At 36.2% G+C, this 26,058-nt stretch overlaps 1 protein-coding gene across 5 annotated transcripts; it reads left to right on the forward strand.

Annotated features, from left to right (window-relative positions):
• The first annotated feature begins 981 nt into the window (after window positions 1–981).
• Window positions 982–22,615, forward strand: LOC131168566 (uncharacterized). Of its 5 annotated transcripts, none has more exons than XM_058128093.1 (6): window positions 982–1,420; window positions 1,785–1,936; window positions 2,499–2,731; window positions 4,340–4,485; window positions 22,114–22,232; window positions 22,315–22,615. In XM_058128093.1, exons 3-6 carry the CDS (start codon window positions 2,517–2,519, stop codon window positions 22,414–22,416), a joined length of 582 nt encoding a protein of 193 aa, XP_057984076.1. In that variant the 5' UTR covers window positions 982–1,420; window positions 1,785–1,936; window positions 2,499–2,516; the 3' UTR covers window positions 22,417–22,615. The 5 variants fall into 5 exon arrangements, with proteins under 5 accessions (XP_057984076.1, XP_057984077.1, XP_057984080.1 ...); XM_058128097.1 differs by having other exon boundaries at window positions 1,163–1,432; XM_058128096.1 differs by having other exon boundaries at window positions 1,167–1,420; window positions 2,298–2,731.
• Window positions 22,616–26,058: the final 3,443 nt, after the last annotated feature.

Raw genomic sequence — 26,058 nt, forward strand, 5'->3', positions numbered from 1 at the left:
AGTGAGTATTCAAAGGTATTTATGTAAAATTCATGTGGTGTTTTTATTTTATATAGATAATGCTTTATTTATGTTTACTAATGAAATTAACCTTCAATGTATTTTTTTTTTCTATTTTTTTAAAGAGCATAAAAATGCGGGGCAGTTTAAGGACAAGTTTACCCATACCATTATTCACTATCTTTAATTTTTGGAAAGATCGTGCAACTGGAAAGGATGTTGAAACTCCAACCAATGTTTTAAAGGAATTGGAAAGAAAAGAAAATGTTAAAGGAAGTAATGATTTATAGTATGAAGATGTCGAAGATGCTTCTCACATGGAGTTTTTTGTTGCTCATGCATATGGCCCACCTACTTCTGGTGAGGTGAGTTCAAAGAAGAAAAGGGAGAAAATAGTTGATAGTGACGAAGTATTTGCAGAGATAAAGAAAGAATTAATTACCTTTCAGGGCTATGAGCTATACAAGTCTAGTGAACGGATTAGTTGTGTGATTGAAGATGCATCGGTTAAGGAATTGAGATTGAAGATCAATTATGAGCTTTTGAAGATGGGTCTACAATTGAAAGACACAAGGCAATGATAAAAATTGGGTCCGATCGCATGTTAATTGAGTTTTTTTTTTTCTCCTGGTGCTTATAATGAAAAGAAAGAATGGATGAAGATCATTCTTAGTTAGTTCTGTTACGTGAATGTTAGTTTTATTTGACAAACTATCAAATTTCTTAATGTAATAGGAATTTTTAAATTTTAGTATGCACTTAAAACATGTGATATTGAAAGAATGAAATTGATGAGATTTACTTTGTCTAATTTTTTCTCTTAAATTCTACATATGCATTATACATGATGCTTCATTATTATTTTTTATTTAGTTAAAGTTGTTTTCTTTAAAAAAATTATTAGATTTGTATATTTAAATGTATTTTTTAAAAATTAATGAATATTCCATAAATAAAGAATGAGAATGCCCATACCATTCTAATGCAATTCTTATATTTATGTTTATCATTGAACAGTGAATGACTATTCCATTCCACTCCCGAATCTATTTTATTTTTATCTCATTCCATTTCTGCATACAAAACTAAACATTAAACGACTAGACAATAAGATATTATGATCCTTTACGACAATTTGAAAAAAAAAGTTCATTTCCAAATGATTTTAAAGTAATTTATAATATTAAAATTGGAAAAACCCCTGTCCTTCTCTCAACCTCACACGACCGGACCACCGTCTCTTCCTCCTTTCCCGTTTCCTCTCACAACGGCAGACCAGTGAACAGGCCAGACCCATCTCTCTGCGACACAGCACGGGCAGCATTTGCCACATAGCATATTGGCGCCTCTCTCTCTCGCCGAGAACCACCACGTGCCACCATCACCCCGGTGCTCCGCCGTGTGAACGAAGATCTTCACAGTAAATTTGCTTGTACTTTTTTGAATCTAATTTCTTAATGTCTCTTCTCCTCCATCTCCAATCTGCATAGGTTCGCCGAGAACCACGGCACGCTTTGAGGTTTTTTTTTTTTTTTTTTTGGGTGATGATTGCAAATCTGTTTTTGGTTTGTTTGGGTTAATTGAAAAATAGCAGAAGCATTCAATTAAATGATTTAAGTGCTGAAGTTTTTTCCTTTGGGGTCTGGATTCGAGCGAAAAATTTTGAGGATTTTTTGAGGTTCTTACCATGATTATTGAGGTTGTGAAGAAACTAATTTTGAATAGTTTACTTTATTTTTAAAATTTTTATCTTCAGATGTTTACCAAACAACTTAAATATTCAGGGCCAGGGGTTCAATGAAGCTCTTGGTAGATGCAGTACGCTGACGGCTGAACAGAACCACCGCAGCTGGCGCAGTGTAGTGCCGCACTTCTTGCTTTTGTCCCTTTCCTTTCTAGTCTCAAGACTCCAGGAGTCTGAGTCGTCGAGGCTCTGGTGAGTGATGAGTGCACTGCGTGTGAGTCTGTTTCATGTCTTCATGAATTTCATGTCCCCGGATTCTGGTAACTCTAGTTATATGCGTGCACTGGAGGAGGTATTCTACTATAAAGTTGGTAATGGACCAATGGTATTGTTACCGGTTAATGATCCAATTTGACTGCATCTGCATGTGTCCCTTTTGCATTTTTTTTGTTTTTGCTTTTCTAATCTTCTTTTCTTTTGAAACAATTTAATGACTAAATTTAAATTATTGTGTGAGATTCCGGCAAACTTGAGCAAACAGTAATTTCAATTTCTTGCTTTTGAATTGTGTTTGAAGGCTTTATAAATTTGGCTGCATCCTGCATGTGTTCAGGACCCAAACAAACGTGGAATAAAATGCTGTGGGCATCACTTTATTGGATGTGTTGAAAGATGCCATGAACATAATGCTTCCTTCGAATTGAGAAATCTGCACTTCTTGTTGTTACTTCTCTTCTTGCAACTCAACTATTAGAATCCTAATCTCCTCCTCCTCCTCCTCCTCCTCCTCCTCCTCCTCCATCTTCTTCTTCAGGTCTGTGTATCTAAAAGCATGACTCTTCGATATGCCATGGTATGTTCGTCAAATCAGAACCGTAGTATGGAGGCTCACTTTCTCCTCAAGAAAGAGGGCTTCGATGTGTCCTCATATGGAACAGGTGCACATGTTAAGCTTCCCGGTCCTTCCCTTAGAGAACCCAATGTTTATGAGTTTGGAACACCATACAGGCAGATGTTGGAAGATCTTAGGCGTAAAGACCCTGAGCTGTATCCTTTTTCCCTCACTTTTCACTTGTATGGTTATTTGTAAGGCTTAATTGCTGTAATTTTAGAAATCATTTCATAAATCTCTGCTGATTATTTATAATGATTTTAGTTGTGGTGGTTGTCAGTTGATTGGCATATGATGGTGTTATTGGTTGATGTAATTTTGCTTCTAGGATGGGTAAAAGGCAAATTCATTTCAAAATGGTTTTTGCTTTGGTAACTTTTTCTGGTTGTCTTGGTTGAGTTTTGGGCAGTAATTTTTTTTTTAATTTTTGTTTTTTAGGTGGGGGGTGGGAAGAAACATAGAAGGATCATTTTTGTTTTCTTTATTGGGCTGAATTTTTTTAATTATTTTTTAATTTTTAATATTTAATTCTATATAGAAAGCATCAGGTGACAAATAGTATTTTTTTTTGTTGTGCAATTTGAATTGCAATTATAACTTTTTCTAGAAATCATTTAGTGGGAGAGCTAAAGTGCACATATTTTCTTTTGGAGTGCTAAATACTACTTTTGTATAAGGTTTTCAATGAAAATAAATAATAAAAAAGGGGAAAGTTTTAACTTTTAAAACTTCATTCCCTAGGGTTTGGTGTGGTGTTAACCTGCCTTTTAAATCCGCCTTTGATCCATGTTATGTTATAAAACTTCTATATAGCCATATCTTTGTAGTCTCATACAAAATGTGAGTATATATACCTTTGACTTTGCTGGTTAATTTAAAATTTTTCCTCGTTGTAAATACGAAGTGTACATGTATATTTATGCATGTTTCACTGTGCATGTGTGTCCATATGAGCATGTGGGTGCCTGTTTGTGAGTTTCATTGTTGAACACCATTGCTTTTTAGGGGTAACAAGGCTAAATAGTTTTGTAATTTACCTTGTTAACTTTTTTTTAGTAAGTATGATGGTTATCTATTTCATTATTTTTTCGAAAAGTAATTGAGGAGGGAGATGGTAAGATTTGTGGATTGCTCAAGTGTGGTAATCACCACTATGCCTGCCATGTTCTTTATCTATTTTGTAATTAGTGTTTTGAATTTCTATTTGATTGTTCATAGTGTACTAGGATAGAATATAATTAAGCCATAATCTTCAAAATACTATTAGAGTTTTAATGAATTATCTACTTGCAAATGATAAAATCCTTCCAAGTGTAATCTCGTGGTGTCCACCTATGGCTTTTATTAAATACTTCTTGCTCATGAAAAGGGGAAAATAACTTTGTTTAGTGTTTACTTGGTGTGGATTTTTTGTCAAGTTAAACAATTTTTTGCTCAAGTGTGTGGTGGTCTCCACTATGCCTGCCCATGTCCTTCATCTATTTTATTATTATTGTTTTGCATTTCTATTTGACTGGTCATAGTTTACTAGGATAGAATATAATTAAGCCATAATCTGCAAAATACAATTAGAGATTAATGAATTATCTACTAGCAAATGATAAATCTTGCTAAGTGTGATCTGGTGATGTCCACCTGGTCCTTTTACACAATACTTCTTGCTTATGAAAAGGGGAAAATAACTTTGTTAAGTGTTGACTTGGTGTGGATTATTTGTCTAGTTTAAATTTTATAGGAAAAGTGGAACCTTAACAACAGTCCAGCTATAGGCGTAATGGAATCTTGCCAATGCTTAAAAGAAATATATCTGTCAAAACTGCTCCCCAACGCTGGCAAGAGAATGCTGCTGATGGCTCCTTTGATGTTGTATTTACATTTGAGGAAAAGGTTTTTGATATCGTCATTGAAGGTTGGTACATTCACAACTCTATTATTGTTGATACTCCTAAATTTTTTCTTTCTTTTTTATTAATTTTAAAACATTGATGCTCAAGTTCTTAATGTAAACTCTTAAGAGCATTTTCTTAGTAGTGGCTTCGAATGCCCATGAGTGTTGCTAGGATTCTTGGGAGGTTGATGCTTGACTTTCTTTGGTCGGGTTGTGGGATAATTAGAGATAATCTCGCTAGTTGGGAGGTAGCTGGACGACCGAAGTGTGAAGGGGGATTGTGGCTTGGGAATGTGGTTTGTAAAAACATCTCTAATTGGTAAATGGTTGTGGAGGTTCCCTTAGAGGTTAACTCCCTATGGCACAAGGCGATAAAAAGTAAGTATGCAATTCATTGGTATGGGTGAGGCATTGGGAGTACACGACATTGTTTTCATGCATTGTTACTTGTTACATTCTTTTGTTAACATATTTTTCTATAATCTAAAAAAAAAAAATGGTTTGAGCAGTAATGACAATGGTACCAAGAAAGAACAACTATGGTCTAGGAATGTTTAGCAGGAGAATTAGTAGGTGATGAAGAAATATGAAATTTTATAGATCTTGCCACTATTAACTAGAGGGGCTGCAACTATGGTTTGAATTTTGCATCTCTCTCTCTCTACATGCCCGTGCATTTTTGAGAAGGGGCCAATTTACATGTTTTGAAGTCTGTTGTTAGGATTCCTAAATCAATTGGGATTTCTAATTAATGTATTAATATTTCCAAATAAATTGGGATTTCTATTTAATGTTATGACCCCCAAAACAATTTGAGATTTCTAATTAATGTGTTATGATTCCCAAATCAATTGAGATTCTATTTAATGTTAGGATTCTATTTAATGTTGGGATGTTTATTTAATGTGTTAGGATTTTCAAATCAAGTAGGATTGAGTCCATTAAGGACTTGGATTGGGATGTTTTACATTCCTAATAGGAGTAGGGTTCCCTACCCTATATAAATGTATCCCTATGCGGCTTTTTCATTCAAGCAATAACATAATTCATAGCCTTCGGCTAATTTGGAGGCAGATTCCTCCGAAATCACAAGTGGTTTGGTTTTTTGGTATTCGGTTTCGGTTTTGGTCTTAGAAAATGTAAATTTTTTGATTTCGGTTTTGGTTTCCAAAATATAACTAAACCGAAAAACTGAAAAATCGAAAAAGCCGATTTAAATTTAAATTATATATAAAAATTAATATAATTACTTAATTGGTATGTTAATACATGATTGGTCCATTTAATATTTAGAAATCAAAATGCCCAATAGATTCTCAACAATCCTTGTGAAAAGCAATTGTTGAATATTTAGAAAATTGGTTAAAAATCGAAAAAATCGTAACCGAACCACCAACTTTTTGGTTCTGCAAGGGATGATAAATTTGCTTCGGTTTCAGTTTCAATTTGGGAAGACTAAAAACTGCAAGGTTTGGTTCGGGTTTCAATTTTGCCCATAATTGAACCGTAATAAACTGATTACACCCCTACTTGTGGATGCCACTAACCTGCTAACAAAAGCAAGATCTTGGAATTCTTGCTCTTCACTCGTACACAATGACCTCAGAAAATTTAGTAGAGTCCTAGATGGAAGCTAGGCTAAAGGTTGAACTTAGCAATATGTTTAAGCCTTAATTTGAAGAGTTCCATGCATTGCTCTCTAAACTACTCATTACATTTTCCCATAAAAAGAGAGTAGATGGTGCTTATACATTAGCTAATTGTTGGGGGTAGCCATACATGTGCAAAGGAGGCTACCAAGGAGAGCATGTATCATGGTCCTTTTTGTATGAAGGTGGAATTCCTCGGTGGGATAGTGATGACCCTACTAGTTGGGTTTCTAGGCTAAAAAATACTTCCTTTTCACCACACTCCAAAAGCATCTAAAGTCGAAATTACTGCTATTAGTTTGGATGGCCATGCTATTCAATGGTATGATCAGTTTGGAGCTCACTATGGAATGCCTTAATGGGCAGAAATTGCTTTTGGATTACTTGTTTGATTTGGTCCCACTGGATATGAGAATATTGATGGAGAGCTTGCCAAAATACTCCAAACTAGCATTGGAGTACTAGATATGATTTGAGCGGCTATCAAACAGGACTAAATATTGGAATGAAAGGCCAACTTGTTGGTACTTTTATTAAAGGTCTCCTACCTGACATTTGGTGTGAGGTCAAATGCATCAGCCATGGACTATGACTGCCACAATTTCCTTTGCACAGTTAAAATATAAGAAGTTGGGAGAAGAATGATGTCACTCCAAAAAGACCATTAGTAAGCAGAATGTCTGCAACATTATCACACCACCTACTTTTCGCAAGCCTTTTGCCAAATGATTTACTCATGAGGAACTTAAAGAGCAAACAACAAAGGGTTTATGTTGGCATTGTGATGAGAAGTGCAATAGAGGGCAACGTTGCAAAAAAGGACGACTCTTGATGATTGAACCAATGGAGGAGCCAGAAGAAGTTAAGGATGACTCCCTTTTTTTAGATAAGGAAGGTATGGAATCTAATGATAATGATGAATTTATCACTTCTTCAGTTCATGCTTTAGCCGAGTATGCTAATCCTCAAATCATGAAAATTAGTGGCTACCTAAAACGCCAACCTATTACTATCTTAGGTGATACGGGTAGCACTAATAAGTTCATAAACACTAAAATTGTTAAACAACTAGCCTATCTTGTGGAGTACTGTGAAAAGTTTGATGTGAAAGTTGCAGATGGAAGGACCTGACCTTGATATGTCAAAGCAAGTGTCCTAAGGTTAAATTTACTATGCAAAATCATGGGCTGTATGTTGATTTCTTTCTGCTGAACAATAGAAGACTATGAAGTGGTTTTGGGTATTGAATGGTTAAGGACTTTAGGTGATATAACTTGGAGTTTTTCTTAGTTGCTTGTGAAGTTCACTATGAATAGCCGGAGAGTGACTCTTAAAGGCAACTATTGTGATAATGTCAGCATAGTTTCAAGCCATCATATGGAGAAGCTCCTTAAAAAGGAGCGACATGGCTGCCTAGTACAACCTTGAGAACCAGAGGAGTTGCTACATCAATCTGGTCGGGATGAAGGACTAGAATCTCTTAGTTTAGAATTTTATGATTTATTTGTGGAGCCATAGGGATTGCCACCTCAGCGAACACATGATCACTGCATTCCTCTATTGCCAAGTAGTGTTCCTACTAAGTACTAACGTCCGTCTTTATTGCTATCCTTGTTTTTGGAAAGCAAAAATAGAAAAAATAGTGAAAGAAATGTTAGATGTTGGCATAATTCAACTAGTGTCTGTCCATATTCTTCTCTAGTATTATTGGTGAAGAAGGATGGATTTTGGTGGATGTGTGTTGATTATCGAGCATGAACAAGAACATTATGAAGGATACATATCCTATTTCTATTTTGGATGAATTGTTAGATGAGTTGGGAGGTGCCTAGTAGTTCACCAAGCTCAACTTGAGAGCATGCTATCACCAAATTCGGGTACATGAGGATGACAGTCAAAATACTGCGCTTAGAACTCACGATGGCCATTACGAGTTATTGGTTATGCCTTTTGGGTTAACCAATGCGTCAACCTTCCAAAGTCCTAAATTATATTTTTCGACCTTAACTTTGTTCTCATATTTTTTTGATGATATCTGGATATTATAGCTCATCTTTTGAAGATTATTTATGTCATTTGCAAACTGTACTCACCACTCTTCGTAAGCATCATTTGTTTGTCAAGAAATCTAAATGCAGCTTTGCTTGACCGTATGTGGAATATCTTGGGCATATTGTCTTCCAAGAAGGTCAGAAGGTGTTTAGTTGACCCTTCTAAAATACAAGCCAATGTTTTAAAAGGCTTAATTGAGGCACGCCTTGAGGCTCATCTTGCTCGTCTTTTGAAAGGCTTAATTGAGGCATGCCTTAAGGCTCATCTTAAGGCAAGGTATGCCTAAAACACCTGGAGACTCAATCCAAAAATACCAAATTCCAAAAAGGCTAATGCATTACACGCTGAAGCTAAAGGCACGCGTTTTACGCTTTTTTATTTGAGGCTTATACATTTTGGATATGTGATTCTCAAGTTAGAATTGGTTAGAAAATTTTAACTGCATGTTTATATAAATGAATGTCATAAAATGAGTTGATTTTTAAAAAACTTGAACCCAAACATTTCCTAAATAACTGAGTTGTATCTAAGATCATGAAAGTAATTTGAACTTTGTAACGATATAACTATCTCTTGTCATGATTTATGTCATGAATTCAAGTTAGCAAACTTTTTGAGTGGCCAACAAGTTGTTTGCTAAGTATATTTAATTTTTTTACATTATATTTGTGTTTTTCCTTTATTTTAAAAATATTTGTTTTATTTACATATTTTTATTTAAAAATAAAATTCTCAAAAAACTTGCGCCCCTACCCCTTAAGGCTTATGCCTCGCCTTACGTATTCGCCTTTTAAAACATTGATACAAGCGATGATAGACTGGTCTATTGCACAAACAATCAAAATGCTGCGAGGATTTTTGGCGCTGGCTGATTACTACATTAAATTTGTCAAGAATTATGGAAATAATAGGGATCCATTGACCGCTCTGCTAAAAAAGGATGCATTCAAATGGAGTGAGGAAGCTGAGCAATCATTTGTCAAGTGTAAGCACGCAATGTCCACCACAACAATTCTCCTTGCTATATATTTCAGTGAGGTGCTTATCATTGCGTTTGATGCCTCAAGAGTTGGTATTGGTGCAGTTTTAATGCAAGATAGACACCCCATTGTTTTTACTAATAAGGCTCTTTCTACATCCCACTTCAGCATGTCTGTTTATAATAAAGAGATGCTAGCCCTTGTGCATGTAGTTACAAAGTGGAGACTCTGTTTAATTGGGTGACATTTCCAAATATGAAATGATCACAAAGCTTGAAGAATTTTTTTGGAGCAACGAATCTTTTCCATGGAACAATAGAGTTGGGTCACTAAGTTGTTGGGCTATGACTATGAGATTATTTACCAAAAAAGGGGCTGAGAATGTCATGGCAGATGCACTCTCACGATTTCCTAAACAAGTTGAACTGGTAGCTATTTCTGTACTTGCATGTACTACTATTGAACAAATTAGGGAAAAGTGGTGGCAATTCTGAAGACTAGAGGTATTATCCAAAAGTTACAAGAAAAGCCAACTTTAGTCCTTCCTTTCCTTTGGGGCTCGTTAAACTTATTGTATAAGGGGAGGCTTTTATTAGTGCCTAATTCGGCCTACAAGCAAACCATACTGCAAGAATTATATGCATCACTGGTTGCAGATCACTCTGGTTTTCTTAGAACCTGCAAACACATATCTCTTATTGGAAGGGAATGAGGGGCGAAATCAAAAAGTTTGTGGCAGAATGAGATGTTTGTCAACGACAAAAAGGGGAAACTATGGTGAGTTCAACCCTTTTATAGCCTCTTCCTATTCCAAAAGAAGCTTGGGCTGATATCTCCATGGATTTCATTAAGGGACTACCATCTTCTTATGGTAAATCTTCTTTTTTTGTTGTGGTAGACTGTCTCATCATTTTTGTGCTATAACTCACCCTTATACTGCTATATGGGTTGCTTATACTTTGGTTGAGAATATTGTCAAGTTGCATGGAATTCCGTAGTTTATTGTCAATGATTGTTACAATCTTTACCAGCAACTTTTGGAAAGATCTTCTCCATTTGCAAGGAATACAATTGATTATTAGCACCACATATAATCCATAATCAGATGGACAAACTGAAGTTGTTAATAGTTGCTTGGAGACTTATCTTCGTTGCTTTGCTAGCGACAAACCAAAATTTTGGGTGCGATGGCTTCCATGGGCCGAATGGTGGTGCAATACCACTTATCATTTCTCTATCAAGTTGACTCCATTTGAGGCTGTTTATGGCCAAGCTCCTCCTTTTCTTGCTAGGTATTCAACTGGATCATTCATAATTTGATCAAATTGACAAGGAGTACATGATTGAGACAAAGTGCTTAAGTTCCTCTAGGAAAATCTTGTTGCAGCTCAAGCTCGTATGAAACAACAAGCTGATAAGCACCATAATGAAAGGAAATTCTTAGTAGGAAATTGGGTATTTCTCAGGCTATAGCCCCTACAGACAGATACGTGTGACTGTTCATTCTACAATAAAGTTATCCCCTCGGTTCTATGGGCCTTATAAGATCCTAGAACGTATAGGCCCTGTTGCTTATAGTCTTGACATACCAGCAAGCTCTAAAGTATATATATTGCCTGAAAAAGAAGCTAGGGGAGCAAGTTACTATGCATTGGCACTTGTTTGATATTGTATCTATTGGTAAGGTTCAACTGCAATCACAAGCAATTTTGGATCGCTAAGTGGTCATATGTAGAAGTCGAGACATCACAGAAGTTTTAGTCACTGGTCTCATTTACCTGCTGAAGATGCAACTTGGGAAACTGATCAATCTTTGGAGGAGATACTCTCAAGGTTTATTACTATTCAATCTTGAGGACAAGACTAATTTGAAGGAGGCGGGAATGTGAGGATTCTCAAATCATTGGGATTTCTATTTAATGTGTTAGGATTCCCAAATCAATTTGGGATTTCTAATTAATGTGTTATGATTTCCAAATCAATTGGGATTCTATTTAATGTTTGGATTCTATCAAATGTTGGGATTTTTATTTAATGTCTTAGGATTCCCAAAACAATTAGGATTGAGTCTATTAAGGACTTGGATTGGGATATTTACATTCCTAATATAGGGTTCCCTACCCATATATATGTAACCCTGTGGTGCTGTTCCATTCAAGCAATAACATAATTCATAGACTTTGGCTAATTTGGAGGCGGATTTCTTCAAAGTGATCAATCCTATTTTCTCTTTTCATTCTCCATTCTTTCAATTTCCCCAATTTCTCTATGATAAAACCCTAGGGTCTTATCATATGTAGTTGCAAAATGTAGACTCTAGATGTGGGTGTGGGCAACGATGACTTGATGTTATACCCTTGCACTGTTTTTGGGAGGAGGGAATTAGGGCCATGGAATTGAAATTCAATAAGACTCGATTTTAGATATTTAATGCTCTTAGAACTAGAATAAAATGGATATGAACAATAGAAAGATCAATTTTTTTTTATCAAAAGTATAATGTGATCTAGCTTTGTTTGATGAGCATTTCCCTATGAATTTCAAGCTTAATCCAATTTTCAGACTTAGTAATTTTTTTGGTTAGAATTCTAATTTGAATGCAATCATGTACAGCCTAAGCATATTTGAATATTTTGGCGTCTATTGGCCAAAAGCCATTGAAAGCTCAATTCTGAATTTTTCATGTTTGGAGTAGATCTATGGGAACACCGTATAGGCTTTTTGAAATTTGAAAACTTTGTTTCTTTTTAAGGTTCTAGAAATTTTGGAGATGAGCTTACGGAGTCATAAATAAAAAACTGGCCATTGAAAATTATTGTCTAAGGACATCTTTGAGTGGAAAATGGTCATGGAGTTTCCTTTTAGAAACTGCAATCCCTTTGGCAAATGGTATACCTAGTAAGTCCGCACTTCTAGGAATTATTAGAAATTAGCACTACCAGTGATTGTCGATTCACTACTTGCTTTTTGGAATGCAAGTCACTGGAAGATGGGTTTCAATCGGACATTCAGGGTTGACAGGAAGATATTCAAACTTGAGCTTTTGGTGTGTACATGATTTCACTTGTCTATCACTGAGATTGCCAGTCCAGAGACTTTCTCCATCATGTTAGAAGAATATGTTTTTTGACGGTTTGCAGAATAAGTGAAGAAGCTTTGGTCTAAACAGGAAAACCAACCTTGGTTTCATATCTTCAGGAACTAAGGCTGCTTCTTGATGATGAGGATCTTTGTGAAGAGGTTGAACCGGGTCCTTGTGATTGAGAAGTTCATGATTTCTGGCAAACACTAAGTATTGAAGATTCCAGATGACATGGATGCAATAGGCTGGTGGCTAATGGTGATTGCATAAAAAGTCAAAAGAACTGGTGCTTCCTGATGCTGGTGGGATACTTCTAAAAGTACATGCATCACTGGGGTGTGCAGATTGTGGTTCCAAATAATGTCATTAATTGCGCTAAATGGAAGGGTATGTGGACTTGAATATCAGTATTTGAAAAGCAGGGGATTAGAACCCAAGTTCTGCAAATTTTTTGAAGAATGAGGATTCTGGCCAACAATGGTGGTTTTCTGATGAAACCCATCGTTGTTGGGCCCTGCAGGCTTGAGATGCTCCAATTTGGAGGGGCATTTGAATATGAAATATTTTCGGTTATTATGAAGGCCATCGTTGTTGCACCTAGCAGGCTTGAGCTACTCTAATTTTAAAGGGCAATTGAATATGCTAGATGGCCCAATGTGGAGGGTGAACGTTGGCCCAGTTGATTTGCATCTTGCTTGAATACAGGAAGAGTGATGGGTCTGGTATTGTGCACCTAGCGGCATGATGGGCTCTTTCTTACGCTGTTTGGCTGTGTAGCTTTTTAGTTAGGCCATCTTATCCAGCTTCTGATTTGGCCTGCAAAGCAAAATCAGGCCTTGGCTTTGAGCCTCAATTCCTGGTTGTTCAGAAACAGCCCAACACAAATTGAGTGGCTTAACAAAATTGCAACACTGATGATGGAGTTTCACTAATGCAGAGATTAATGTGCTATGATGAATTGGGGAGCAAGGTGCTCCTGTAACGGATGGGATCAAAGCATCTCTTTCAGCTAGCCATTTCAAAGCATTAAGGATAGGGTTCCTTGTGATGAAGCTGTTATGGCAAATTGTCATGATGGAGCTGGGGTAGGGATTGTAAGTCTTCCCGGGCTGAACAGTTTGATAGTACATGGACTGGGTGTTTTAGTGATGAAGTTGGGACTGGGAATAGTAGTGATGAACTGGACTAGTGGAAAGTATTTTCACACACTGTTTAAGGAAGTACGTGAAGCTGCTGGAGCTGATACAGATTTTAGTTCTCTGCCAAAATGGGGTTTTGCCTACAAGGGGTTGCAAGGATTTGTCCTGGAGGGGGTCAAATTAACAGGATGTTTAAGGAAGTACTTGAAGCTGCTGGAGCTGATACAGATTTTAGTTCTCTGCCAAAATGGGGTTTTGCCTACAAGGGGTTGCAAGGATTTGTCCTGGAGGGGGTCAAATTAACAGGATGTAGTTTTTCTCTGGAGTTGGCACTCTTGGCAGTTGATGAGGTTGATGATGCTGCTTCACTAAATGATGATTTGCTGGTCTCCCAGAGGGGGGCGTGAGGCTGCACAAAGGTATCTCTAGGTCAAAGGATCATTATAGATTTGGGACAGCCTCAGTGTTCTTATTTGCACTGTTTTTGCAAATCTTTGAAAAGATTTGATAGAGGCCGAGTGTAACCTGGACATTATTGTTTTCTGGGATCAAGACTTTGTAACTGAAGACGCTGATGAGGATGTGATAGTCTTTGAGGAGGGTTTGGTCATCCACAATGGATAATCTGAGGTAATTGGATGATAATGCTGAGATGAACTCCATCTGCTCCCCCAAAATAAAAGAAGTATATAATTGGCAGTTGATGCTGATTTGTTCGACTCTTTTTGAGCTCTCCGTTTTTCCCCTCACACAACTTTGGTTTGACTAACACCTTCAAATCTTGTCCTAAAGGAATAACATAATACGCAGCCCCCACCATCACCACCACAAAATGAGCTAGTAGAAATGATCCCTCCATTGATTTCCTCCCCCTGACATGAAAAAATATTAGCAAGTTTAGACTAATTTTTTAGAATGGGAAGGATGCCTTTTTGGAATACTTTATCTTGATCCACCGTCAAAGGTTCATGTGTAGTATCACCAGCAATCCTAACAGGAACAGAACCAGCATCTCTAGAACTATCTCTTCCTTTGAGGCACCAATTTGGTCAGTGTCGTCTTTCTAATGGTGAACATCAACCTGAGCATCACCCAAATCTACTTGGAACACTGAAATAATATCATAATTTGGCTGTGCATTGTGGCAAGATCATAATCTTCTAAACCATTATTTCTCTTATCTTCCTCTTTAGCTGTTTGTAGCACTCTGGATTGACCTTTGATTTATCTTGGGGTGCCTTTGGGTGGTAATCCTTGGTTAGCTGGTTCTGGAACCCTGTGGTGGAGAAGGTGTCCAAGTGCTTGGAGGGTGGAAAGTTGTTTTATTCTCTCTAGTCACCCTCATTGTGGCTTGCCTTTCTGGTATTCTTCTCTATTTCTTGTCTATTTTTAGAATTTTCATGGGTTGCTTGAAATATTGAGAGATTAATGAGGGATTTATTTTGGCTTGGTGTGGGGAGAAAAGAGATCATTGGGTCAGTAGGAAGACTGTTCGTAGGTCTGGAGGGGGTGGGGGTGGAGTGGTTTGGATCTTGGGTAGGTTTGTGTCTAAGAATGTTGCTTTAATGGGTAAATGGCTTTGGCGTATTCCTTTAGATGAGTCTATCCTTTGGCACAAAATTATTATAAGTAAATTTGGCATGTAGGGTTATGGGAGGGATGCTCATTTGGGGTGGAAATGTTCTTGACAGTCCTTGGAAGTTTAGTTTGCAGTTTGATCCTCTTTTAATTACTTATTGTAAACTTATTGTGGGTAATGGTACTGCATTCAGTTTCGGGAAGACATTTGGGTGGGAAGTTGTGCGCTTTGTATAGGTTGCCCTCTTTGCATAATGATCATATTTCATCATTCTTTATTTCTAATGGGGATGGATTATCTTGGGATTTCCATTTTTGGAGGTCTCAATGATGGGTATGCATTGGAGCTCACCTCTTTATTATGCATGTTGGAGGATTGTCATCCTTCTTTGAGGGCAGAATTTTGGGTTTGGGTTCTGGATTCTTCAAGGGAGTATTCTTGCAAATCTTTGTTGAGGATTTGACACATACGAACATGTCTTTCCCACTTCATTGTGCTATTTGGATGGCCAAAGTTCCTTTTAAGATTAAGGCATTTATTTGGTTAGTTCTTTTTAATAGAGTTAATAACAATCTGTTGCTGAGTAGGGGTCCCTTTAAGGTTTTATCTCTGGATGTTTGTTCTTTTTGTTTTGATAGTTCAGAATTTGTCTCTCATTTGTTCCTTTCCTGTGGAATAGTTTATTTGGATTTTTTGTAGGGAATTGGGTGTGTCGAGAGTCGGATGAGGATCTATTGGCTCCCTCTTTTTCAAGTTTTGGGAGGAGTAGAGATGGTGTGGCATTGTAAGGTGTTTACTTTTTGGGGTGTTGGGGATTTGGTTGGAGTGGAAGGCACACATATTCATGGGAAAGAAGATGTATACATTTCTTCTTTGGGATAGGATTTAGTACTTGGCTTCGTTGGGCTTTTTCAGACTTACAGCATGACTTGAGGGCGTGCTGATTTGATATTGTTGCCTTTTTTTTTTCAGTTTCAAATTCTAAGGAGGATTTCTTATGCTCCCTTTTTGTATCGTCTATTCTCTTTAACGAAATTTCTTCTTTTTCTATATATATATATATAAAAAAAACATTAATTATTTCTTGGACTCGCACATGGTCCCTAAGTCATCATCTCTCTTCAATGTACTATATATGTCAGCTTGGGAAAAACTACCCACAAATCTGAATCCTCACTAGTCTGCCCTGTTTCTCAGATTGATCCTTCTGATCCCATCAGAACACGTATTGAATTGGAATAGCTCTTTGTACAGGGATGACAGTTTTTGGGTGGCTGGAGCTGTGCTGGATAACTGGGCGGGAACCTAATGTTGCATCCTGCATGTATATTCTTCCATCATGTTTTTTGTTTTCATCTGGATCTTGAATTGAGTTACAAGCTTCGGCTATCTTCTCGCCAGGTACCTCCTCACCCCCCCTTAGCTACTCAACGAAATGCCATAGGATCAGTCTTCACTCTGCCATCTACAGCACGAGCCCTTCTTGATAAACTGCTAGCAGCCTCATACAGTCGGTATACTGACTGTAGTTCAAGTCAAACTGCTTGATTCCAAGTTTAGCTTCTCTTATCCATTTTTATCAGGCTTTGAGCCCACCTCCTTCTCAACCCACATATGAGCAGGTAACCTCCTCAAAACAGCCCATTTGGGCCCGACATGGTGGCAATCTAGGCCCAAACAATTTAAAACTCCAGCGTGCACCATTGATATGGTAGCACACTTCGTTTCTTTCCCTGCCATTAGAAACCTTCTTCAGAGCCTGGACGATTGCCAGCTTGTGGAACAGAACAAATGGATTGGCTTTATCCAGGCTACCTGAATCTCTCTAGGCAGAAGAAGCGACCTCATCTATTTGCTAGGAACTTCAGACTTTGGGATCCTTCTTCGAGCCCAGGCCCTCAAGACTATTCCCTATGGACTCTCATTTTTCCCACAAAGCTCGGACCAGAACAGATTTATCTGTCTCAAAAATCACAAGAATTTTTATTACCCATCACCAAAAAGGATGTTTTCTTCCTGCAAATTCTAATAAGCGTATTGATAAACAATCAATGTTATGTCTTTTATTTGCTCTAAATGAATGATGAAAACCCATGATTAACTTATTGTACATCTTTTCTATGTTTTTTAGTATCCTTCCTTCCCTTCTTGCCTTTAGAGGGACAAGCTTTTCCTTTTTTAAAAGAATCAATACTACTGATTTGTTGCTCAGGAGGCCAAATAAAACCCTTTCTCCATCTATGTGCATGTGGTGCTTTCTGAGTTGAGAGACTAGCTCAAATTTGTTCTGTTTTGCACTTTTTCTTAGTGTATTTGGAGCAATTTTTTTTTGAAATTTTTGGGGAAGAAGTTTTTTTGTTCATCATCTTTGGAGAATGAGTCTTTGTCAATTTAGGGGCTTTGGTATGCAAAGAGGGGAAGATTGCTTAAAATTTGTTTTTCTTTCCAGTGGGTGCATTTTGGTGGAATATAGTTTTTGATGGTTACATTGTTTCTAGTGGACATTTATCAAGTAGGGTGGCATTCTTAGCTTCTCTTTGGTCTTTTGCCGGTGTGTTTTTGGAGGCTTTTTCCCAATTGACACGGAGAGAGATCAGACAGCTTTGCTTCTTTAGTTGCTTCCCCCCTTGCATACTTGCTATGCCTTTCTTCTCTTTCTTCTCTCAATATAGTTCTTCATTTATGTAAAGAAGTTGGGGTAGTTGAAAGTGTGGTGTTGTAGGGATCAATTTGGATTTTGGGGTTAGTGATTTTGGCAGGACAGCTGAGTGTGGGGTGTTGGATTGGCCTTTGTCTTACTTAGGTCTTCCTTAGGAGGTAATTCCTTTTTGTTTTGTTTCCCCCTTTCTTTTTGCAATCGAAGTGTTGGAAGGCATCTAGAGAGTTGGAATTACAATCATCTCTTTTGTCTTTCTAGCCTCTTTATTTTATGTATTTGTTTAGGATTTTTTTGTTGCTGTGGCATAGAGAATTGTATGGAACTTTTCATGGTTTGGTTCTGGGATGGAAAGACAGATCATTTGGTTGGTTTGGAGTTTGTCAAAGGGCCGTAAGCATGCGAAGGTTTGGACCTTGGGAATTTGGTGTTGAAAATTTTTTCTTGGCAGATACATGGTTATGGAGAAATGGAGATCCTTTTTGAAGCTGGACTGCTTACCTTGTAGGGTTATTAGGATTATGGTCTTTGTTTACAGAGGAATGGAGATCCTATGGTGTATGTTGTTTGTAGATGATATTTGTTTTGATTGATGAAAGTAGTGAAGTAGAATCTAAGTTAGAACTATGGAGAATAGCTTTAGAGTAGAGGTTAAGAAGAATATATGAAATTTAATTTCAGTTACATAAGGAGGAATATTGTACATAAGATTAAAGTTGATAATTAAGAAACTAATAGAACTAGTAGATTTTGATACACCTTGGATCTATCATGCAAGTGGAAGGAGAAATTGATGAGGATGTAATACATATAGTTAAAGCAGGTCAGGTAAAAAGGAGGAGTGCTTCAGGCATGCTGTGTGATCATATAATACCCTTAAAATTAAAAAGATAAATGAGGAAGGATTTAATAGCTCTTAATCTAGTTGAGGAAAATGCCCTCAAATGCATGAATCAATAGAAAAGGATTCATGCAGCAGACCCCACCTAGTGGGACTTGAGGCTTGTTGTTGCTGCTGCTATTGTTGTTGTATGGTCTCTGTTTAAATGTGTGGAATGGCAGAGGAGTTATTTATGCTACTCATGCAAGCCTTTGGAAGTTCATCTCTTATTTTCCCATTAAGGTAACTCTGGGTCCCTTTTATTTTTTTACCTCAACTTCTCCTTAAAAAGTAAAAGTTATGTATAATGCATTTGATAGACAGAATTTTCAGCTTTGGAAGCCGGCTTTTAGCCTTTTGGGGAGCTTCTAAACACTATGGATTTGAAGCTTTTGAAAGCTTTTTTTTCCCCTGATATTTTGTTGTCCTTCATTTTTTGTTTTGTTCAAATATTATAAGATTATCAATGCATATATCACATTTCCTAAAAATAGATATCCTTTTTTTTTTTCATTTTAATATTTTCAGCAACTCGACATTTTTTTACCAAGCACATAAGTAACTTTTTTTTTTTTTCCCTTTCTAACAGCTTATTTTTCGCAGGGGGCCAAACAAATTTTACAACAATCTCAATTAGCTTATTTTCATCGGTTCCTTTTTAAAAGTTTCTTTTCTAAAGCCATGCAGGAGCCAAACTAAGTCTTATTTTTACCCCTTATAAAATTAGGAATGGTTCATCTATTAATTTTTGGGAGGACATTAGGGTTGGGAATATTTTTTTGTTGCATTTCCTCTGCCTCACAATCTGTTGTACATTCATATGACCCCTGTTTCCCTTTTTTTTTTTTAACTATTTTTTTTAGTTATTATTATTATTATTATTATTATTATTATTATTATTATTATTATTATTATTATTATATTCTTTGGTTGGGGTGTATTTTCCTGGGATTCTCATTTCTTTAGAAATTTCAATGATAGGGAAGTGCATGAATGAGCTCATCTCATGGAACTCCTTGCTCCTATCAACCCTCATAGGCTGGTCCAGCCGTGTTTTTTATGTGGGATGATGCAAACCCAAGTCCTAAGGGGTGTTCATAACCAACTCAACCTGAATACACCAAGTAACCACTCTTTTCTTTCATGGAGAAGCCACAATGCCCACCTTCGCATTATTAGCTTCTCAGGCATTCCCACCCAAAAATTTATTGTGTTCTAACCACCTCCAAACATTTTTTGAGCAGGTTATTCTAGAGCATCAGCTGACTGATCCTGCCAGTTCTAGTGTGCATTAGCAGGGTCATCAATGTGCAGCAGCTTTGCCAGAGAGCTCAACCTTTTCATGGAGATTATTTTGTGGACCATGGGCATTAAGTATGTTATATGTACCTTTCTTATGGACTCTGTTTGGCTTGCAAAGACACCATACTCTCTGTCTGTCCCATTAAGGCAAAGTATTTGGCCAGGAGTATTTCTTCCCAGTGCTTCAAATTGGGTAACTTATCTTGCATGCTTTGATGACCGTGTCTGAAGTTCTGCAGCATGGAGCTAGTGATGATTTCTTGCTGTTGCTCTCTCCAACAGCAGGGCTGACAGCAACTTCCTTGCACTGCTGTTGCAGTCTGCTGGTTCAATGATATTAATCCAGGAAACCATTTGCTATTTTCTTCCTCATTTACTCTCAAATACTTGTCCTCCAGCATATCAATGGCATTGAAAATGCATTCTCAACTCGAATTATTTGTTAACATGCCCTCCCTTCCCTATTATTATCCTGGTTCGCTCATCTCAGAAGACACAGAATAAAGATTCTCCATGAAGGTAGTCTGGGGAAACTAATGAATTTCGAAGGCACAAAGAGCCTGTCAATTGTTCCAGAGATGTCACTGAGGGCTCAAAAATGGGCATACAAGTAGGATAGCAGTACTACAGACAAATTCCTGTGTTGAGGCTTATAATCCACTTAAGAAGAAACAGAATATGATAGTCAGGGGTGAAGGGCAGGATTTGAAGAAGGCAGAAACATGTGGCAGTGGATTTTGTATTTAATAAGTTACCAATGTTATGTGCCTTTCTGTTTGTGTGTCAATTGAAACTTCTAAATAGTTTGCAATATCAATTGACATGAAACCTTATTTGAGGCATAAATTGAAAATCTGGAAAAATTTATGCCCCAAAACATATTCCTTTTTCATTAATGAAGTCATTTTAAGTCCACATGGGGTTTCAGTCCATGTTGTTTGTGTGTCGGTTGTTCTGCTGTAAAAAATTTCATTTCTTTTTAAATGGAATAGACAAAAAGGAAACTGTAATTTTAATTTTCTATTATTTTAATAAAAACACATTGTATTTTATTTATTATTTTTATTATTATCTTCTGTTTACAAAGGGCAAAAGCCCAAACTGAAGATTACAAAATGGGGGGTAGAAGCACCAATGAGATTGAAATAAAGCTTGGGAAGCAGTTGTGGTGGTGACCCAACATAGTGAGCATGAGCCCAACTTCGAGCTTGCAGATGGTAGCCAGTCAGCTCAAATATTTTCTTCCCTGTATACAAGAAAGTATCATGTGCCACTGAGGCACTGTATGCATCACAAGCCAATCATTGGGTAAATTTTAAAATTTTAAATTATGAGAATGCTAAGGTAAACGAGTGGTATAAGTCTCAGAAGATAAATTAAAGAATGAATATATTCATTATAAGTTAGGCATAGCACTTGTATAGATAAGATTAGGGAGGGGTGGAAGAGATGGTTTAGGCATTTGCAGCACGGGCCATATACTACACCAGCGAGGAGTTAGTTAATGTGAGTGGCAGAGGTTGGAGTAGACATAGAATAACTTGTAACGAGATAGTAAGGATTTAATAGCTCTCCATTTGTGGATATCACTCAAGATTGTGCAAATTGACAGAAAATGATTCATGTAATCAATTACCTAGTGGGACTTAAGACTTGGTGGTTATCGTTGTTGTTGTTTAATATTTCAGATTTATTTCAGTGGTGATTGGTTTGGAGCATCCCTAACTTTTTTACCCTGGAGGCATAAGGTACATTTTTTGGATATTGGGCAATGCCCCTTGAGTCCCTCAAGAACATCCCCTTACAATGAGCAACAATGCAGAGGCAGACCCTAGCTCTCTGCAAACAATTGAGGCCCATAATAAATTTGGCTTGAATTGTTTAATGTATTTAATGTTTGTGATGAGTTATTATTATGACATCTAAGTTTTGAAATTCAAGTGATAAGTTTTTGTTCTTGATGGTGAATTCTTGCCAGTTCCAAGAATAAGTTTGCCTCATAAAGTTCCTTCTGCTACAGAATAAGAAACTAACAACAATGAATTGAGTACTTGTGAGAGGAATCATGTTTTAGACCGGTATGTTCTTAAACAGTGTGCTTGGGAGCTTTAGTAGATTGGAGCATTCTGTAGTAGTAGCTTTTGTAGCACATGGATCTTCGTTCTGCAATCTGCGTGAAAGAGTTTGGCATTGGGGACCTAGTTTTGTTTGTATATTTTAGTATTATCTTTTTCATTTGCTATTCTGTCATTCTGTTGGTAAACATTATTCTTTTTACTGCTTCATACTTTTGTCTGTAATTGCTCAATCAGTTTGTTACAACACTGCAGATCTTAACAATCGGGATCATGTTCTTATGAAGAGTGTGTTGGTGATCAACTTGGATGTTAAAGATAACCACGAAGAGGCAGCCGCTGGCGCTTTGGTTGCTCTAGATTTGTGCCGAGATGTATGTCTAGCTACTAGAAATGTTGCTGCAAGGTCTTTTATGTGTTATATTGATAATCATCTTTGACAATTTTTATGGGCAGCTTGAGGCAAACAAATCATGGGAGGACTCAGTTGACGAGATTGCAGCTGCCTTTGAGAGGAAGTACCGGCGAAAGATTTTGTACAGTATCTCCTTCTATTGAAGACATCTTGAATGTTGAGGAATAACGACTGAAAATTTTCACGATTCAATGCATCTCCTTGCTAGTTATTATTGCCTCATTTCATAGGTCTGCTCAGTTCATGTTTGCTCGCTACAATGATTCGAGTGGTGGATTTGAACGGGAGAGAAATTAATGTATAAATTAAATCAATGTCAAAATGTGATAATTTTTGTTTGAATGTGCATGGAATATCTATAGGAATATGATTAAAAATAGGTCGTATGGCAAAAATTTCTCAAAATTAGGAATTTCAAGCAAGCTTCATGTTCGTATTTTTTTTTTAGGTATTGGCAGAACAAATTTACGTTGAAAAATTCTAGCATAAGAAAATGTACTCTGTACAGACGCCATGGCATGGAAGCAGCTCCAGAAAGAAATGTGCCTTTTGGTTTGCAATGATGAGCGACACGGTCGTCTGGTCAAGACCTCCACATCATTGCTTGATATGGAAAATCCTTTTGATTTTAAAGTTTGAGAGAGAGAGAGAGAGAGAGAGAGAGAGAGAGAGAGAGAGAGAGAGATGTGGAGGTTATTTTGTGGTGGCTTTTGGCTCCCAATTCACAATCTATACCTTATCATCTACCAGATATTTACAGTTAATACAATTTTGAAGTTGAAAGAATGCCATTTTTGTGGTGTTGGTTTTTAGCTGTTTGTGAAAAAATTGAAAATTAGATTTATGAATTTATGGTTTTTAGTTGTTTGGTCAACTTGTTAGAAATTTTAATATTTAGAAATAGTTTTTTTTTTTTTAAAGATCTTGTATACTTATAATTAAAATAAAATAATTATGAATTTAAATATATTTAAAATAAAAATATACATACATTTAAAAAAAAAAAAAAAAATAGACACAATATTTTAAACATTTTTCAATTGCCATGTACAATAAAATTTATTTATTTTTAATTTTCATTATAGTATTTTTTAATGTGTATTCTTTTGAAATTTTACTATTTTAACCATATTTTTATAACATTATTTTATTTAAAGATGAAAACAAGCATTTTTTAATTAAGTATTTAATTTATTTTAGTTTTATAAATATGGTTGGAGTAAGTTCCCATTCTCTTATCGATTCTCAATACCATTCAAATTCTTAAAAGATGTTTATTTTATATAAAACATATCGAACTATTAACAACCAGAGATGCAACAAAAAAATGAAAATAGTTAAGCTAATAGGCATAAGCTCAGGTGGTGTAAGGAAGTTCACCAACGGCCTTGGACAAAGGTGAAGTCTGAGGTTCAAACCCTATCACCTGCAGCACACACCCGCGATTTACCTCCTACATGTTGGCTGAGGGCACAGTTGACATAGGCGTGGGATTAGTCTGACTCGTAAGTTTAGGATACGTCATGTATCAAAAAATAAAATAAAATGAAAATGGTGATATTATGTTGCCAAATACCAATCAGGCTCACCAATTCTGGCTTGGTGGCAATCTAGTCATAAGTCGCTAAAGAAAATCATTGCATGGCTTCTCGCACCTCTAGGAGGTTGTGAGGGTGATGTGGCTAATTTTTAAAGATTTAAAGGAGTGTTTGGATGGCAAATATGTTTATGATACTACCTTCATACTACAAGTACCTATAAAAACATTCATTGTAGCTTGACTAAATTTGAGGTATGGATGGGTCTCTTTGTCAATGGCTAAGAGATGATCCTAACTTCCCTTCAGTCACCTTCCGCTGTCAGCCTATTCCAAATATTGATACATTGGATGCTTGCCTGAAAAGACTGGTGTACTTAAAGCCCACTAAATGATGGTATGTTTGGGTCAAAGATAGCATATGGGCAATATTAGTGTTAGATAGAGCTATTTCTATGAATAGAATCAATAGAAGGAAACCATGACTAAAAAGCAAGAGATTTTATGGATAAATAACAATTGCTCTATCATTGGGTAACAACCAACACCACCTTTCCCCAAAGATTAAGTTGATGCCCTTTGTGAACCTAGTGGGCAAGGAAAATTAACTAATCAACCAATTGTCATATGGGAAGCATCATTCTAAGATGATCTACCAAATAACTTACTAGCCCATTCTTTGTCAGCCTCACAAATTTTTCTTATTATTTTATAATAACAAACCATATAAACTTGGTCATTGAGCAAACATTGGGGTAAAAATTCATGTACTCCATAGTAAAACTAGAAAAAAGTTGGTAATGTTTGATTAAAAACTTTTTTGAACGATCTCATTCGTTTTTTGTTCTAACTTGTTTCTCACTCTTATCATATGATCTTTTTAAGTTTTATTTTTTTAATAGAAAATCTTTACATTTGTGGATTTAGAGTTTCATTAGGAAGCTTTATAGGTTGAGTTAGGCTTGAAGAATTAAGATTCACATGGAGCTACTACACATCCTTGTAGTTTAAGAAGACCACCTCTATCAAAGGACAACTGGGAGCTTTGATTTTTCAGTAATGGCGCTATTTGATTTTTTGATTTAATAATACTAGGAAATTTAATAGGGGAGTTTGGAAGCTGACTATTAACAATAGTTGACTTAGAATCGAGGCCAAGTTGCTCTTTGCTAGTGCCATCCTTTTGTACAATAGCTTTATTTTTCTTTTTTCTGTCTTCGAACCTTATACAATTTATCACTGAAATTATGCATAGCTTCTAAAAATCATCCTTCTCGAAATAAGAAATGTATTTAATACTTATAATTTTGTCTTGTGCAGCTCTCTAATTAGTTTCCTTAATAATAGATAAAGGCTAAATTTCTAATTATATATGTTAGCAGTAGTTAGTAGATTCATAATGATTGTAATAAGAAGAGTGGTAAAAGCTTGACAAGATTTATTGTAATCTTCATGCATCAACTTAGTAAGATTTATTGTAACCTTAAAGTTGGCAAGTTGTCATTGTAGCTATGAATATTGTGGCATGTAATATGCATAATCGCATTGCCACTCCTTGAATGCAATCCATATTTTAAAAATATCTATAATGTATCTAGTAGCATAAAAAATAAATAAATTGGAATCAAGTGAGAATAGCACCAGACAAACTTCTGAGTGCTAAACACAAATACTATTGTCCGGAGGTTGATTTTTTTAGAAGCTGTGCATCAATTTTGTAACAAATTGTATAAGGTTCAAGGATAGTTCCATAGAGGAAAAAAGCAAAATAGAGTTATCCATGTAAGTGCAAATGTGTTGAATAGTTATCCAACTTAATAACTATTGACTAACTTGTTGGTTTGATTTCTTTGTTTAGTTTTACATGGTTTAAAATGTTACCCTCTTCAAGTCTTTAATATTGTTAACGGAAGTATTTTATGTTTACATTGAAGTATTGGAAAGGTGTTGAAGGATAGGAATCATGATGCATGTATGACATTTTTTTTTTTAAATCTTCTTTTTCTAGATTTACACAAAATGATAGGAGCTAGATTGATGAAAGAAATTGATTTAGTGAACTATATAGGTTGGGAGTCAAGTTGTTTATTGAATTTTCTAAATGTTCAGCAAATAGAGAGAGTAAAATCCATTGTTTGTGTCATGTATACATGAACATATTCAAAACCTTCAAGGATGTAGAATGAGATGTCATTGTTGATGGGTTTATTCGCAATTACAAATAATGGTTGTTTCATAGAGAAGCATT

The sequence above is a fragment of the Malania oleifera genome, chromosome 11 (assembly GCF_029873635.1).
Source record: "Malania oleifera isolate guangnan ecotype guangnan chromosome 11, ASM2987363v1, whole genome shotgun sequence".
NCBI lineage: Eukaryota > Viridiplantae > Streptophyta > Magnoliopsida > Santalales > Ximeniaceae > Malania > Malania oleifera.

Excerpts from the sequence above, each read along its gene's own strand:
- LOC131168566 (XM_058128093.1), top strand. The coding sequence starts at position 2,517 with ATGACTCTTCGATATGCCATGGTATGTTCGTCAAATCAGAACCGTAGT. Across the intron at positions 4,486-22,113 it reads TTTTGATATCGTCATTGAAG|ATCTTAACAATCGGGATCAT; the intron begins GTTGGTACATTC and ends ACAACACTGCAG. Across the intron at positions 22,233-22,314 it reads CTCTAGATTTGTGCCGAGAT|CTTGAGGCAAACAAATCATG; the intron begins GTATGTCTAGCT and ends TTTTATGGGCAG.